This window comes from Cyclospora cayetanensis, unplaced genomic scaffold (assembly GCF_002999335.1).
Source record: "Cyclospora cayetanensis isolate NF1_C8 unplaced genomic scaffold, CcayRef3 CcayRef3_contig_44, whole genome shotgun sequence".
In the NCBI taxonomy this organism is placed as follows: domain Eukaryota; phylum Apicomplexa; class Conoidasida; order Eucoccidiorida; family Eimeriidae; genus Cyclospora; species Cyclospora cayetanensis.
This window is the reverse complement of record NW_020312414.1, coordinates 175,744-190,655: the sequence shown is the minus strand read 5'-3', so window position 1 is coordinate 190,655 and position 14,912 is coordinate 175,744. Positions and strand designations below refer to the sequence as shown.

Here is a 14,912-nt window from a genome sequence, read left to right as displayed (position 1 = left end):
TAGCAGCACACCGCGCATACACCCCTCCTACAGGAGCCGCGAGAACTCCCCGGTCGGTGACTTCCAGCCCCAAAGTTTGGACACACGCAGAAAAAAAATGGCGCATGTACGAGTCTACGTGGAAGCCTAGGAGATTCGCGCTCAGCAAGCCCGTCAGGAGCTCTGCTCGATAAGGAAGCAGACGGAAGAGCTCGCTGGACGGGAAAGGCGTGTGCAAAAACCAGCCGATTCGCAACTCCGCTTCGTCTTCTCGACATCGCCCTCGCAACAACTTAGGCAACAACATCAGGTGATAGTCGTGCACCCATACCATATCTCCAGGCCGCATGACCTGTGCAAACGCATGCACATTCAAAGCCTTGCATGCTTCTTCTCCCCCTAACAAGTCATTAAGAGGAAAGACAGACACACACATACACGCATACACGCATACATGCATACATGCACAGACACACAGATGCGCATACATTCAAAGCCTTGCATGCTTCTTCTCCCCCTAACAAGTCATTAAGAGGAAAGACACATACACACACATACACACATACACACGTACATGCACAGACACACAGATGCGCAAACATTCAAAGGCTTGCATGCTTCTTCTCCCCCTAACAAGTCATTAAGAGGAAAGAAACATACACACACATACACACATACACACGTACATGCACAGACACACAGATGCGCAAACATTCAAAGCCTTGCATGCTTCCCCTCCCCCTAACAAGTCATTAAGAGGAAAGACAGACACACACATACACGCATACACGCATACATGCACAGACACACAGATGCGCAAACATTCAAAGCCTTGCATGCTTCCCCTCCCCTACCAAGTCATTAAGAGGAAGGACACACACACACACATACACACATACACACGTACATGCACAGACACACAGATGCGGAAACATTCAAAGCCTTGCATGCTTCTTCTCCCCCTAACAAGTCATTAAGAGGAAAGACACATACACACACATACACACATACACACGTACATGCACAGACACACAGATGCGCAAACATTCAAAGCCTTGCGTGCTTCCCCTCCCCCTAACAAGTCATTAAGAGGAAAGACACACATACACACATACACGCATACACACGTACATGCACAGACACACAGATGCGCATACATTCAAAGCCTTGCATGCTTCCCCTCCCCCTAACAAGTCATTAAGAGGAAAGAAACATACACACACATACACACATACACACGTACATGCACAGACACACAAATGCGCATACATTCGAAGCCTTCTGACGGCGCAACACAGAATCCCCTCTCTCTCCCCCCGTCTCTCTCCTCTCTCCCCCCCTCTCTCTCCGCTCTCCCCCCCTCTCTCTCCGCTCTCCTCTCTGCCCTCTCTGCCTTCTCCCTTCAGTTGTAAGCTGGCCCCTAAGTGCGTGGCTGGCGAGTCTGCTGACCTCACAGACAGTTTCGCAGAAAAGTTCGTTCGCGTGAACATACGCCCTCCACTGGAGCAGACTTTGTTCCTCCCCCGAGTCGAGATCTAGGGGGGGCGGCAGGTAATGCAGCAAAGGCCACAGGACGTTGTTGCAGAATCCGTTGTAGTATGCGTCGATGGTTTGCTGGTCTAAGAAAACTGGAGCGCATCCGTGTCTCCTGTACTCAGCAATCAGACGAGGCCGTAAAACGGGGGGAGCCTCAGAGCCTGGCCAGCCAACCCAAAGGCAATCCAAGCCTTTGATGCCTTGCAATCCGGAGACAAGGCCTCCCCCGCTTTTGGTGTACTTGAATGATCCGTCTCCTTGCAGCTCCACGCTGAGCGGCAAGCGATTCGCCACGATGATCAGACGGCCAATGCTCCCCGAGCCGCAGCTGCCGCTGCTGCCCACTGCGCCGTTCTCTGAGGCGCCGTGGATCTTGCTTTCTCCTTCGCTCCCCTCGCTGCCGCCAGACTCCACGCTTCCACACACGCTGGCGCTGCTGCCGGTGCTCGAACTGCGGCACTGCTCGTCTGTCAACTGCCTCCACTCAGGCCGTTCCTCCAGAGACAAGCTCGGATGCTTGCTGACGTTCCACGCAGCGCTGCTACTGCTGCTCCTGTTGTTGCTGCTGCTGCTACTGCTACTACTGTCCCCCCAGCACGAGCCAAAGGTGCTCGACCGGCCTTCGCTCTCCGCCACTTCGCTACTGGCAAACTGCAAGCCACCAGACAACCCCGTCTGGCGCGCAGCGCAAGCAGCGTTAGCCGCCGTCGCGTTCTCCGACACAGCAGAAATCCCACTTACAAGCGACAAGGCTCCTGCTCCTGCTGTCTCCACACCCAACCCTCCAGGCCCCTTACAGGCAACCCCTCCAGTGGCCTCCTTCTGTAAATACACGTCAAACGGCTCTTGAGAACCCTTCAGCCTCTCTCTGAGCCATCCGTCCGCCATCAGCTGCAGCTGCGATAGCTGCAGCTGCGATAGCTGCAGCTGCAACAGCTGCTCCTGCTGGGAGGCCTCATCAACGCTCGGCTGTTGCAGGTCGTCGGCTGGGCTGCCTATCTGCACGAACTGCTGCCGCTGCTGAAATGCATGCAAGCAGCCTTCCTCGGAGCGTGATAACAACGTGTCTAGAGCTGCTTGCTGCTGCACAAGAGACTCCCTCCCAGATTGCATCTGGCGCTGCTGCTCTTGCTGCGCGGCGGTGTGTGCCTGCTGCACAGCCACCTGCCGCTGCAGCTGCGTTGCTGCAGCAAGGCCTTGTTGCTGCTGCCACACAAGTTGTTGAGGCTGCATCTGAAGCTGCATCGGCGGCTGGAAGCCTTGCTGGTAGCCTGCAGTGTCCACTTGCTGCAGCAACTGCTGTCCGTGCAGCTCGAACTGCCGCTGCACGCGATCCTGCCGCATTTTTTGTCTCTCTTCTAGCTGCTGCTGCAGCAGCTGCTGCCCGTACGTCTGCCGTTGCTGAAGCTGCTGCTGAGGATCCTGAAGAACCTGCAGCTGCTGCAGCTGCACGACTGCTCCCTGATGCGGCTGCTGCACGTCTCGCTGTTGTTGCCAGCTCTGCTGACTCTTCTGCTGCTGCTGCTGATGCTGCTGCACCAAGAGCACTTGCTCTGGCTGCTGCTGCTGCTGAGGCTGCTGCACTAAGAGCACTTGCTCTGGCTGCTGCTGATGCTGCTGCTGATGCTGCTGCACCAAAAGCACTTGCTCTGGCTGCTGCTGATGCTGCTGATGCTGCTGCACCAAGAGCACTTGCTCTGGCTGCTGCTGCTGCTGATGCTGCTGCACCAAGAGCACTTGCTCTGGCTGCTGCTGCTGCTGCACCAAGAGCACTTGCTCTGGCTGCTGCTGATGCTGCTGCTGCTGCTGCACTAAGAGCACTTGCTCTGGCTGCTGATGCTGCTGCACCAAGAGCACTTGCTCTGGCTGCTGCTGATGCTGCTGCTGCTGCACTAAGAGCACTTGCTCTGGCTGCTGCTGATGCTGCTGCTGCTGCTGCACTAAGAGCACTTGCTCTGGCTGCTGCTGCTGGACTAGCAGATGCTGTTGAGGCTGCTGCATTAAGAGCACCGGCAGACTTGATAGCGAGGCATCAAGGTCCTGCTGCTGCTGCAGCATGCTCTGCTGCTGCTGGTGCTGCTGCTGCTGCTGCTGCTGCTGCCACAAGGCCATTTCTGGTAGTTGCGTATTGAGATCCTCAATGTGGAGGACTGCCGCAGCGTTTGATTCTGCGGCTGGAACTGTTGCGGCAATAGAAAAGGGCAGCTGACTGCCTGGCGTGCTTGTGTGGGGACGAAGGGGGGCTTCAAAGGCTTCCTGCTGCATGGACGCCGAAGGCACAGAAGCAATAAAGGGCTGCTCCTGTTGCTGCACTGCGGGTGTCACTGCAAGAGGCGGCTGGAGCTGCTGTTGCTGCACTGCGGGTGTCACTGCAAGAGGCGGCTGGAGCTGCTGCTGCTGCAAGCTCGACTGATCGTGTTCTAAGTGCTGCACTTGAGTCTGGACAGAAGGCTGGCTTGGCTGCTGCACGAGCTCCAATCCCAGTTGCTTCCACTGAGCGCCCTTACTCTGAGCAACAACAACTGCTGCTGCTGGCACTGCTCCTGCTGCTGGCACTGATCCCGCTGCTGGCACTGCTCCTGCTGCTGGCACTGATCCTGCTGCTGGCACTGCTGCTGCTGAAAACGCCAGAGAGGAGCTGGTAGTGCCATGATCTCCGAGAGGCTCTTGTTGCAGCTGCTTTTCTTTCTGCAGCTGAGGTTGCTCCTGAAGCAGCTGTCGAAGCTGCTGCAGCTGCTGCATTCGCTGCTGGTGCTGCTGCTGCTGCATTCGCTGCTGGAGGCTTGGCTTGGAGAAGCTCATAGTCTCGGCAGTGCCCACGCCGCTCCAAGAGGGCGTCGCTCCACGAGGAGGCCTTGCCGTAGACGCAGCTGCTGCTGCCGCTGCCGCTGGAGCTGTTTGCAGCATCATTCCACGGACGGAGTTGCTGAGAGCTTGATGCCCGTTACTCATGAGGGCTGTTGCAGTGTCTCCGCAGGCGCTGGTGTGGCTGTTGTCTGCTGCTCCCAAGACAGCTCCTTCCATGATCCCCGCTTCTGCCGACGCTAGCAATGCAGCACTGCCTAGGCCTGTAGGAATTTCCAGCGATCCTCGGCTGCCCAGTTCGCTAGGACCGCTGCTGCTGCTGCAGCTGCTGCTGAGGCTAGTCGCTTTGCTGATGAGCGCGTTTGTCACCTGATCAGGGAGCTCACAGCAAGGCACAGAGCTCGAGGAGCTTTCGAAAAGGCCTCCAGCCGTGGATTCCGGGAGGCTTCGTGTTTTGAGCGGCAGAGGCGCCCTTTGCCCGTCGAATTTCACACTTGTAGCTGATGCCAGAACGGTGTTAGGCCCTTGGTACATGGGCTGCTTCTCCAGCTGCCGCTGGACTGGTAAAGTGAGAGGCTTCTGTTGTTGCACTGCAAAGCCTTGAGAATACACCGTAGGCAGGCATGTTTCCGCGTGGAATGCGACCGCCTCCTCCTGCAAACGGTTCAGCCCCCCGGATTCCTGAGCGGCGTGTTGCAGAGGCAAGTGCGTCTGCTGTTGCGACGCTTGATGCTCGAGAGCCTCAAGGTCGACTTGGTGCTGCTGCACAGGCTGCAAAGGCTGCTGCACAGGCTGCAAAGGCTGCTGCACAGGCTGCAAAGGCTGCTGCACAGGCTGCAAAGGCTGCTGCTGCAAAAGGCCGCCCGGTTGGGGGGGGGATGCCTGCTGCGCACCAAGTGCTTGCAGCTGCAAGTGCTCCTCCAGAAGAGTCTTCTTCTGCTGCTGCTGCTGCTGAAGCGCCACCAACGCAGCTTCTTCCGAGGAAATCTGCTGTTGTGAAAGCTGCGGCTGCAGCTGCTGCTGCGCAGGGTGTGCCTGCATGTGCAGATCCGGAAATAACGGTTGCTGTTGTTGCTGCTGCTGGTGCTGGTGCAAAAGAGGAGAAACAACCATCCCTTCCCTCCACTCCTTGGCGTCGGAGGAGACACCTCTAGTTGGCTGCTGGCTAGCGCTGCTTTCGGGGGTTGGGTTGCTCTCACCGAGACGCAGGCTTTCAAAGCCTACTCCGCTGCTGCTCGTGCTGCTCTTGCTGCGCCAGCCAGCCGCAGGACCGTACGAGGTGCGTCTACATCTGGGAGGGGCAGAAGCAAACACATCCGTGCCTGCTTCGGCTACACCAGGAGCTTGCCGCTGCTGCTGCAGCCGCATGCGCGCATCTTGGTGCTGTATCAGCAGCAGTTGCTGCTGCCGCAGATGCTGCTGCCGCTGCTGCTCTTGTTCCTGCCTGTCCAGCAGCGCAGAGCGAACTCCTCCGCGTTGGTCTTGCTGTGGCGGCTGTTGCAGAGCCACTTGCCGAACTACAAAATCATCGGGATGCTGCTCTTGCAAAGGGGCTGCTACCTGCTGCAGCAGCTGCAGCGGCTGCTGCAAGTCTTGCTCGGTGGCATCCGTTGCAACCGTGCTTCCCGCTGCAGTATTTTGAAGGAGCTGCTGCTGCTGAAGCAGTTGCTGCTGCTGCAGGAGCTGCTGCTGTTGCTGCTGCTGCTGCTGCCGCAGCTGCTGCTGCTGCTGCTGCTGCTGTTGCAGCAAAAGCTGTTGCTGCTGCTGCTGCGCTGTCTCAGCACCTGCCCAGTTGACAGCCTGAAGGGACCGTAAAAGCCCCTCTTGGCGGAAGGGGGAAGCCTGCGCCAGCTGTGACGCCTCCTCCTGCTGCTGGAGTGCATACAGCTGAAGCTCTGCGGGCTTTAAGAAGGGCAGATCTCTGGGAGTTCCTGCAACATGCGGCTGTGAGACTTGCGACATCGGAAGGTCTTGCTGCTGCTGTTGCTGCTGCTGCTGCTGCTGCTGCTGCTTTTGGAACCCTGTTCCCCCTGCCCCTTGCCGCCAACTAGCTGAAAACCCCCCATCGACGATTTGCTCCATCGGGGTTGCCGCAAGCGATATTTAGCTGTGTCGTTTTGTAGTGAGTCAGTCAATGCATCCCCGACAGCCGCATTGGGGTGTCTCGTTTAGGCCCAAGTCAAAGCAGGAAACTTGCAGCCAGAGCAGCAGGGGCCGCAAGAGGGCAAAAAGGAGCAGTGCAGTACCAGCAGCAGCGGCGGCAGCAGGAACAGGTGCTGCTGAAAGCATGTGCATGTCGCGTTCGAAGGCGCGCCGAAAGCGTCAAACGCGTTGTGTGTGAAGGTCTTTCAGCCCCTGTAAGAGTCTTGAGGGGCCTGTAAGACTGTTGGTTGGGTGTCGAAATGGCTGCTGCTGCAAGGCCTCTGAATGTGGAGCAATGAGTCCACTGCCTCACGGTTCGAAGGAGAGAGTGAGCCTTGTTGGTGCGCGGCTTCCCGGCAGCTCACCCCGTGCTCAAAGAGCACCAGCCTTTACTCCACCCGCCAAGGGGCCACACTGCAAAGGGATCTCCTACGCAGCGCGCAAGTAGCCGGTGTGCCTTCTATGAAACGATCTTGCTCGGTCGGCTAAGGCGGTAAAAGACCTTGGGGCAATTGTAAATAGGCGCTGGGAGGGTGCCTGGAGCAGCAGCAGCAGCATGTACAACTGCCAGCAGCAGACGACTCTAAATCGATCACAGTCCAGTACAAAGAGTCCGACAGGCATAGTGCCTAAGTCCCACGGGGGGTAACTTCTATTTCCGGTGCTTCGCCCGCCCCTGCGCTGTAGTGACCCCGGTGACCTTCTCGCCGTAATGCTGCTAATACGGACCATTAGAAAGTTCGGAAGACATTCAAGTTGATTCAAGTAGGAAATGGGCCCAAGCGAAAAGCCAAGACACCGCCGAAAGCAGCGTTTTGGTCGTTGCTTACGAGCAGCCTCTCATGCCGCATGCGTGGCAGGGCCACTGGCTGACTTCGCTCGCCGTGCTCAACACTTCCTAAAAACAAAAAATGCCCACATATGGCGCTTTGCTCGCAAAAATGCCTTTTAATTAGGGTCATCAGGCGTTTAAAGTGGCGCACACCGCCAAGAATACGCCTCGCACCGCAACGGTACTTACCAAACAGACCACCGGCAACAAGCCCTCCGAGCACGCTTGATTCCAGATCTCCGCCCTCTCCCAGCCATTGTATGCTATTTCTCCGAGGGGATCTAATAAAGAGTGCGGGCTGCATGCCCCTCCAGGTACAGGACCAATGGCGAAGCCGTTCGCAGATAGGCCGCAAATAGCCCTAGTTAGGTGCACACGGTGTCAGGGGTTCTCAGTGGGAATACCAGGGCAGCCTTCTCTGGCTTTTTTAGCAGAAGCTCCTGGGACTGTCTGGAGTGGCAGAAACACTATCTGTTTAATGCGTGGGGCGGCCCAGCCGGGAGGAACGCAGCGATGGGCGGTATTTTCAAGAAAGGGGTAGATCTCTTTTTCACGCAAGCTTGACGGTTTCGTTACGGCTTGGATTTGTGTTTCAGCACGAGAAGAAGGCGTGGGTTGCATAAAGAGATAGGGAACTGATAGAGAGGGCGGGGCAGTGAAGAGCCCCTGTCCGAAGGACGCCTTCCGCTATGGGCATGGAAAATCGCATTCTACTAAGGGCATCTGCGCACGCAGCTAGATAGAATGCTTAGGCAAACGTAGTATATCCATCGTGTGGGTGCCCTTTCCATCTATTCCCTTGCAGACATCAATTACTTCCACCCTACGCAACAGAAAAGACAGCGGGTGTATTGCTGCATACACAGTGCATCGAGATGAACCTTCGACGAATAATGTAACTATAACTAACATCGCCTTTTGGGCGGAAATGTGGATTGTTAGGCAGAGGCCACAATTAATCTTGTGACCTAAACCACGGCATCACTGAGGACTGCTACGCGGTAGGTAAAATGCCCCATCTGTGTTATTCCCATAGGAAAACACTTAGCTCCAGACTCATCCATACAAATAGTAAAAAGTGATTGAGTGCTGTTCAGAAAAATTCCCTTCTTTTCGCTGCATCTGTTGCACCTCCCTATACACAAGAAGAAGAGGTAGCTAGGGTGCACGCAGCTGAATCTTCTAAACACTACGAACATTCACAAGTAGCTGCACAGCCTCTGATACGCATACACCACACACCCACACACATACACACACTGTTGCTACATCTTCTGCTGAGCGAGTAGCACGCTGCAATAAATAAGATCCAGGGACAGAAATGCCAGTGTCAATTCACTACCAGTTCTTTATTACGTGAAATGAATGTAGTTAAAAACATCTTTGCGCATCTTATTTGTTGTTGTAGGGATACATGTATTGCAGGCATTAGGAGACTTTATCACCCCATGACAGAGTCTCACTGTAAAATAAATCTGCAAGGCATTACCTGGAGGCCATTTCTCTCACGTTCAATTCGGCAACGCTAGTTGCTTTTTCAAACCAGAGTCTATACTGTTTTCTTTGGTGGACAGGCAGTCCAAACGCATTACTGTCTCCTTGCTACTGGGGATAAGTATATATACTCTGTTGGTGTGGCCCCAAGAAAAGCCCTCCAACTGGTTTTTCTGTTCCTAGATGTTGTTGATTGCAGTGTACTACTAGCTGGGTACAAGAAGGCGTAGTGTTATATGCGTACCAGCGGACAGGGTCAACAGGCACAAAGGAAAAAATAGGAGGTAAGTGCGACTTTGTGGGCTAATGGGGACGTCAGCATCACTCCACTGTTCACCTGTGTATATCCAAGCACGTGCTGTTTGTAAACAGAGCGGCCTGCATGCACATGGAGTTTCTATGACGTGAATACGAATGCCTGTACAGAAGGCTGTGAGTAAAACAATTGACCACTTCTGTGGTATGTCGTACTGTACAACAGACGCGGGGCGAAAGAAAGCACATCAAGAAGACGTAGCTCCATGGATTGTCGCAACAATAAAAGAATTTCCTCGACGTCTTGCCTTTTCCCCATCCCCTAGGGCTTTCCCCCAAGAGCTGCTCCTTGTTCGCTCAATACATGAATGCATATAACGAGCTGAGACAGAAGCGATAAGATTCGCGAAGAAGATGCATAAGTATGTGTTCGTATATCTTGAGCGGCCCCTGCAATTGAAACCCCTTGCATCTGCCAGTCCCCTAAACCAGCCCGATGGCCTAACTAAAGCATGTAACTGCCTCGAAATAACAAATAGTGCAGCGCCTGCTGCCCCCGCCGTTTCCTCGGTAAAGGCCACACGCGTAGATACGACAGCTTGTCGGAAGCCTGACGTTCAAACTACGGCAGGAGTTATCGTGGAGCCTTGGGAGCTCCGAGTTATTGAAGGCCTCCTCATCTTGCTTGCTACCCACGGCGACAATTTCGTACCAGCAAGAGCTATACGAGGAAATAGCCTCAGGCAAAACAAGTTCACGAAATGACTCAATGCAGCAGCAGACGCAGCAGCACCAAAGCAGTCGCAACAAAAGCAGCCAAGTGCTTCCAGAGGTGTTGAGCCTCCAGCACGCCAGGGGCGACCACGTGCTGTAGTTCCCGTAAGCACCACAGTCTTGCAGCAGCGACAGCCGCAGCCACCGCAGAAACTGCAGCAACATAAAAATGTATTTGAACTGCAGCTGGCTATTCCTACAAATCCCGCCCTTCGATTGAAACCTTTGCTGCTTTTGTAGGACGGCGGGGAGCCCGAGAAGCGATCCGCAGAGATCTGTTGAGTTGCTGCGGCACACAGGAGCAGGAGCGTCGGCACCAATAGGGCTATTCATTAGAAAGCACCGACAATCGCCGTCCTTGCACATGAGGAAGCGCACATAATGTGGTACTGCTCCCCCCGTCGCTCCTGTGGCTGCTCCTAGTCTGGCCCGAACAGTTGCTTGTACCGAAGAAGCTGTGCCAGAAGCAACAGCAACGAAACGCAGAAGTGTGTACCTACCTGAGAAACCTGTTGCTGCTTGCCTTCCTCCTCGTTGAATTCGACCTGAGATCTCGGCTGAATCTGCAAATCGACGAAGACGCAGTCAGCGCAGTCAGCAATTCATAGCAACAGTCTGGCTTATGCGTGCCCGCAAGACGCCATTACGGCGCAGCACCAGCAACGGCAGCAGCTGAAGCACCAGCTACACCGGAAAGGATGGCCAACAGGAGAAAAGCATCGACACAGTTGGTGTGTATTTATTTTCGAGGAAATTCCGCTTCTTCAACCTATGTCCAGGAAGTCAGAGAGCCTCCCATGCGCTTACAATAAAGTTGTGACCTCTATTTACAGGCACTCTGGCTGTGCGCCGCCTCTTCTCTGCCGTTTGCTCAGTCGCTCTTTCCGCTGAAAACAGGCATTTATAAGTAAAGCGACTGCGAGGTGCTGCTGCTGCCGACAGGAAACCCCCAGAGAGGCCCTGAAAAGGGGCCCCCAGAACAGGGAATACGAAAGACTATGGACTTATCGGATGAGGTCACACCATCCATGTCTTTTGCGCTTGCATGCGTATACGCCAAGAGAGAAACTAGACGCATGCATACACGGATATATATATATATATATATATACAAACCAAGGCTGCAGAGAGAGCTCAATACAAGGCACAGAGAAGGCGTTAGAGGGAAAGCAGGTCGGTCAGGTGCGAAGACACGCAGACGAATACCTTCTGCCTTTTCTGACAACTGCCGAGCCGCCTGGGCCGCCTGCATCACAGGCAATAACAAAAACGCGCAGTTAAATAAGGCACCCCACGCACAGACCCCGCTTCGTATACACGCCTACATGTACGCATATATATGAAAATATAGCTTATAGAGCACAGAAACAATCTTGTCAGCAGAAACAACCCCGTTGTTTCCGAACGATGTTCACACACACACACATCGATATACCGATTTCACGTACGACATGCGCTCAATAGACAGATTTTTAAAGCGGGAACGCAAAAGCCCCACAAACAGCCACAAGACAGCACAGTGCAGAGGGACTATGAGTGCCTTTCAGAAGAGCCGCGTCGAGCCGGCTGAGGCGGCAGTAGCAAGCAGCGGTAGCAGGTAGAACACGAGGCAATGGGGGCTAGGCGAGGCTAGTGGATACAAGGACACTTCGCAAAAGCGCACTTAATGGAGCCTCGGGTAAGGCCCTCGTCGTGTCAAAGAAGACGCCCAAGAAAATCCCCCACAGTAAAGCCGCATTCTCCCCCCCTCCGCAATGAGAGTATGTCTTTCTGGGGTGCTTGTTGCCCACCTTTACGAGCTTCTGCTGCAAATCCGAGTCGTTCGCCTCGAAGGCCCTCTCCCGCTCAAACAAGAGCTGCCGATGGCTGTGTATGACAGAGGCAACAGCAAAGAGGCGCAAGAAGCAAAAAAAGAGAAATAGCAGTGCGTTCAAGGGCAGGAGGGAGGCCAGCAGCAGGAAGAAGGCTACAGCTGCTTGCACACCTCGAGCCAAGCCCTAAGACCGGTCGCATCCATTTCTGGATAAGGCCCCTAATAAGTTGTCGGTTGGATTCCGTCTCATCTGTAGCACAGCCAACGCCCATACACACATATACATGTATACACATACACACGCATATACACACATGGACACACATATACATATATACACATACACACGCATATACACACATAGACACGCATATACACATATACACACATAGACACGCATAGACACATATATACATATATAGACACATATAGACAGATATACACATATATGGACACATATAGACACATATACATATATACACACGTACACACGCATATACACACCTATAGACACCTATAGACACCTATATACACGTATACACACATATACACATATATAGACACATATACATAAAGAGCTACATGCACCCGCCGCAAAGCCTTTTTTGGAAGACGTCTGCAGATGTTGAGAAGGCTGGGAGGCCTGCTCCTTTGCACAAGGCGTGAGCGCTTGAGGAAGGAGGCAACCGTGTGGATCTGCCTGACCATCGTGCTGCCACAAAAGGACCAGTACTTTGCCAAGATCGTTGCTTGCAAGATCCTGAGCTGTGATTGGCAAGTGCCCCAAGACTTCTAGCAGACGCCTCCGCAGGGAGAAGTTGGGGAGTGTGTCATCCCTGAAGGGAGCCAGCCAGCCTGCGAGCACCTGTAAAAGGCGAGCAAACACGAAGGCTCCAACTTATGAATGGACGAATTGAGCGGCGCACTGGCGAGCTTCGCAGAAAGGCATTTATGGCATCGAGGCAAGCGAGCCGGAACAAAAGGACACGTGTTCCCCACATCACAGGTGCAGACGCAGACACACACATGTGTAGGGGCGGAGGTGATGATGACACGCGATATGCCTAGGAAGAGATGCGAAGTCAGAGGGTAGAAGAGCAGGTGCGCTGTGAAAGCTCTGAAGAGGCCTCTCTCACCCCCCTCCCGCCACAGAAAACACAGGTGTGCACGCGGAAAAGCAGGAGACAAAGGGGCACCCCAGGCGAGCCTCGTGGAGAACTCCTGGGATGTGAAGGGCCATGAGAAGCCGCAGCAGCAAGCCAGCTTGCGCAGAGGGCACTGCTCTGGTGGTATGGGGGAAGGAAAAGGCAGGGGTAACCGCACGGGAGCAGTGTTAAGAACACGAAGGGCAAGACCGCGCTCACCTGACAACATCCTTCGGAAACGAACCAGTGCCTCCACTTTGGCTGAGTACAGGAAGCCTCACAAACAGCAGCAGCAGCAGCAGCATCATCGGCTACTGCTGCATCTGTTGCTAGGGGCATAGGCCTTGGGGTTGGCAGCCGCTGCTGCCTGCTCCCCCTCCGTCCAACTACACCCCAGTGCAAGTTCGAGCAAACCCTACCCTTGCCTCTTCTCCCCTCGTGCATGCAGAAGTGACCCCCTCTACCCATGTGGCAGCCGCAGAGCGGCCTTCCCCAGAACGCTCTAGCACGCTTCAGCGATTTTACCTTGACGAGCTCTGTGCACACCGAGTCCAGCATCTGCAATTTGGCAGTAGCCGGCTCTCCTGCCTCAAGACTTCGCTCGTCTGTGCAGCGTCAGAAACGAAACACAAACGGGAAGAGGCTTCCACGGAGCAAGTCCACAGAGGGAGGCATGCACCCATGGAGAGACGCACGCCTTCTCCCGTCCAGAGCTGCCTGTACAGGCGAAAGCCGTGACTCCGGGCAAGTACATGCGCAGCGGCCACTCGGAAGTTGTGCAAAAGCCCCACACACCCGCCGCACATATATATTTATATATACGCATGCAGCTTTTTTGCGGCCTTCCTGTTTACCTTGCTGCGAGGCCTCAGACATTTTTTGCAGCATTTGGTTGCAAAAGAGCTGGAGATCCGAGTCCAGAGGCTTGGGCCGCCTTTTGCGCCTCTGTCTCAGACGATCAAGCGCTCCTTCGAAGCTTGTTGGGTCGGCTGAAGGGGCTGGATCTGTCCAGTCAACCTCCCGCTGATTGCAAAAAGCACACATGGCAAGGCTTCCCCATGCGACACCGGCTGCAAACCTCATCGACCGTAGTGCTCAGCAGGTTACAAGGAGCGACGCGTTCGATTCTGCAGCCCTTCCTTCCTAGGGGGGAAACAGACAGTCACAAAGAGTAAAGTGCGATTGGGAAGCCGAAGACTGGTCGGCAGGATACGCAGTCGCGAAAAAACGCACATCACTTTCTATTCCTCCCTCTACTGGCACAATGTCGTCGGGGTCTTCGTGAATGGCGGCTTCTTCATCCCTCTCTATGAAGCCTCCGAGAGTTTCATCTTCTGCATCGCCTCCATCTCCTCCGCCGCTGTTGCTGCCCCCTCCTTTGCGTTGCTCTCTGTGCTTATGCTTATGCTTGTGCTTGTGCTTGTGCTTGTGCTTATTCTCGCTCTTGTCCTTCTTCTTCTTCTCTCGACGCGCAGACAGCTCACTGTGAGGTGCTGCTTCCTCGGCCACTTGCCGCTGCCGCTGCTGCTGCTGCAACAACTCCTCTTCTGCTGGCAGGGGTCGCTGCTCCTCCTCCACGACATTCTGTTCTTGCGAAAGCCGAAAGCGCTCATCTCTTGAATCCAGCGCCTCCTCCTCATGGATCTTGTCATCATTCACGCCCTCCTCCACGCCAAAGAGTCCGCCCGCCTCAGGTATCGCCATTGTGCCTGGTGGCTGCAGAGTGAGCTGCTTGATGGGGTGCTCTTGCCGTTGCTCCCGCTGCTGCCAAAATTACTGCTGCGGAAAGAAGAGAGTCAAGGCCCTATTTCCGCCGCTGCTGCCGCGGGCAGCGCGCTTCCTCACGCAGATCTTCGCTGCCGTTCAGAAGACTCTCCGGATGATCGACTGACTGCTGCTGACGCAGTTTCGGCTGCTGCCCTGAGAATCCGTTTTTTCGCGATTACCAGGACTCTCTTGGGATTAGAATCCCCCTATCATGCTTTTGGAAGGAGAGAAAACGCAATACCACCTCGCATGCCGAGGAGGATCCCATGCATGCGAATGGAGGTCGATCAGAAGAGAGCACCCATGGAAGCCTGTCCTGTGCTTACATTCACCGTATTCTGATTTCACTTATCATTAGAGTGCATGATAT

General features: G+C 54.6%; 2 protein-coding genes across 2 annotated transcripts; both read right to left on the bottom strand.

Moving 5' to 3' along the window:
- Positions 1-272: 272 nt before the first annotated feature.
- On the bottom strand, positions 273-4,539 carry LOC113146616 (antifreeze protein Maxi-like). The gene is made up of 4 exons (XM_026334542.1): positions 4,375-4,539; positions 2,927-3,370; positions 2,132-2,337; positions 273-378 (listed from the first exon to the last, which is right to left on the bottom strand). The coding sequence occupies exons 1-4, from the start codon at positions 4,537-4,539 to the stop codon at positions 273-275; spliced, it is 921 nt and encodes a 306-aa protein (XP_026190327.1).
- Positions 4,540-10,013: 5,474 nt separating this feature from the next.
- Positions 10,014-14,479, bottom strand: LOC34619277 (protein IWS1 homolog). Its single transcript, XM_026334554.1, has 10 exons — positions 14,005-14,479; positions 13,301-13,380; positions 12,995-13,036; positions 12,336-12,495; positions 11,802-11,880; positions 11,608-11,683; positions 11,024-11,063; positions 10,625-10,704; positions 10,318-10,380; positions 10,014-10,103 (listed from the first exon to the last, which is right to left on the bottom strand). Exons 1-10 carry the CDS (start codon positions 14,477-14,479, stop codon positions 10,014-10,016), a joined length of 1,185 nt encoding a protein of 394 aa, XP_026190339.1.
- Between the last annotated feature and the right edge of the window lie 433 nt (positions 14,480-14,912).